This window comes from Monoraphidium neglectum, assembly GCF_000611645.1.
Source record: "Monoraphidium neglectum strain SAG 48.87 unplaced genomic scaffold scaffold01017, whole genome shotgun sequence".
In the NCBI taxonomy this organism is placed as follows: Eukaryota; Viridiplantae; Chlorophyta; class Chlorophyceae; order Sphaeropleales; family Selenastraceae; genus Monoraphidium; species Monoraphidium neglectum.
The window spans coordinates 1-2,049 of record NW_014012611.1 but is presented as its reverse complement, the minus strand read 5'-3'; the positions used below and the strand labels follow the sequence as shown (position 1 = coordinate 2,049).

The 2,049-nt window shown below is 62.5% G+C and overlaps 1 protein-coding gene across 1 annotated transcript in view; it reads left to right on the top strand.

Annotated features, from left to right (window-relative positions):
- Nucleotides 1-772, top strand: part of MNEG_6324 (hypothetical protein) — a gene marked incomplete at both ends in the record, with an annotated part of 4,848 nt that extends 4,076 nt beyond the window's left edge. The window contains 2 exons of the mRNA XM_014045199.1: nt 29-476; nt 726-772. Coding sequence (XP_013900653.1) covers nt 29-476; nt 726-772 — 495 coding nt within the window. The remainder of the gene's footprint in view (nt 1-28; nt 477-725) is intronic.
- Nucleotides 773-2,049: the final 1,277 nt, after the last annotated feature.

The following is a 2,049-nucleotide window of genomic DNA, read 5'->3' as shown; positions in this document are numbered from 1 at the left end:
GCCCCCGCCGCCCTCCCCTGTATACCAGCTGCTCTCCACCGGCCGCCTGCCCCCCAGCAGCCCCGGCCACCCCCACACCTGGAACCTCTGGTGGCAGCAGGAGCGCCGCCGCAGGACACGCCTCGACCCCGGCCACGACCCCAAGCGCGCACGCGCCGCAGCGCCCGCGCACCCGCCCGCTGGGCGCAGTGACGAGCTCCGCCTGAGCCTGGGGCCGCTGCAGAGCGGCGCGGTCGCCGCAACGGGCGCTGAGCCCGCGCTCACATTCTATGGGCCCCGGCTGGCGGCGACGCTGGACTACGTGTGGGTGACGCCAGGGGCGCTCGAGGCGGTGGGGTGGCTGGCCATGCCCTGGGAGACGCCTGGCAATGGGTACGGCGACGAGGAGGGGAGGCCGGTGGCGTACTCTGCGGTGGGCGCGCTACGGGCGCCGGACGAGGCGATGCGCACGCTGACCTGGCTGCCCCACGACAGATGTGAGTGCGCGAGGTGCAAGTGGTCAGGGGACGTATCTGAATTTGGTGTGTGTGTGTGTGTGTGGGGGGGTGGTTTCAGCGTGGCAGCTCGCGACACAGCCAAACTTCCTGCCATTTGCCGGCGCGCCTGCCACTGGCCATATCTGAGTAGCCCTGGGCTAGCCCCAGCCTGAAGGTCGATTGTGACCCGCCTGACTCGTTTGCCCACCCCTCAAGCTTACTTGTCACTTGCCCCTCCGATTCCTGCAGTTCCGAGTGACCACATCCCAGTAGGTGTAGAGCTGCAGCTGAGGTAGTGGTGAGAGCAGCGCGCGCTGTGGTAACGCACCGCTCACCCTCACGGCTTCGGGTCAGCAAGGTCAACGGCTGGAGCCATCCGGCCTCTGCTTCTCGCCCGCTCAGCCGATTGGTGATTTGAGTCCTGCATTCCTTCTGTACCGCATCGTTTGCGTTGTGGAGGTTTCGTAGGCGCAATGCCGCCCTTTCAGCCCTCGACACTGCAAGAAGTGTAAGGGGGCATCGGCTGGCTGCCTCGCAGCATTGCAGGGGTTGCTGGTCCGCAGGCATGCAGCCCCCGTGCAGCGGCGGTCACGTTTCAGCGTGTGCCTGTTGACATCCGGGTGCCATGCCTGGCAGCTGTCTACAGCAATGCTGGTGCACGCGACCGTCGCTGGGGTGTGCAGGTGGGGATGCTCAAAGGGTCTCCCAAGCTTCACGACATACCGTGCGCAGCTATCATGCCCCATGATACTGACACAAAACACGGCCAGCACGGCCCACCATTCGCCTGTCCAGGAGCTCTTGCAAGTTTGCAGGACCGCAAGGGTGGGCTGTCACCCTGTAAGGCTGGGTCTCGCACGCTGCTACGTATGCGCAGCACGTGGTGTCATGTCCAGATCTTCCATGGCAGCAACGTGATCTCAACCGCCCATCCAATCGAATAGCTGATGCCGTGACAAGACCTGTGAGCCCATTACACAGCCTGCAAGTCACACAGGCTAACAATCTCGTGCCAAAGCAAACTAGACAGTATTCACAAAAAGAAAAACATTGAATGTGCAAGGCCCAACAAACACTCGCTCAAAATCAAACAAGGGCGAAAACAGCCTGCACTGCGAAATCAAATCAAAGCGGTGGCAAGAGCGGTGCTCACAGACAGCAACCAACAACACAACCAGCACAAGACCAAAGCAATTGCATCAACATCGACGATGCATGCACGAGGGGGAGAGAGGTTCTTGCAGCCAGTCTTTCAGCTGCTAGCCGGCACGTGCACGCCCTCCCATGCGGTGACCGCGGTCAAACCTTGTGAGTGGTCAAACCCAGCCAGGGGTTCAATCAACAAAAAGCCCCATTGTCGTCCTACTTCCTAGCTTTGTCGTCATGACGCTTTGCCCTCGCTGTGATTATCCAACCCGCTCGCGAGCGGGGGCCTCTTCGGGCTGTGTCCCCACTGCTATGCCCAGAATCAGTTGTGACTCAGCACCCTGCGCGGCTAGCCCATGATGGTGAGCGCCCGCTCATCTGCCACTCCCCCGCCCTCCTCCCCGTCCGCCGCTGCACCCAGGAGCAG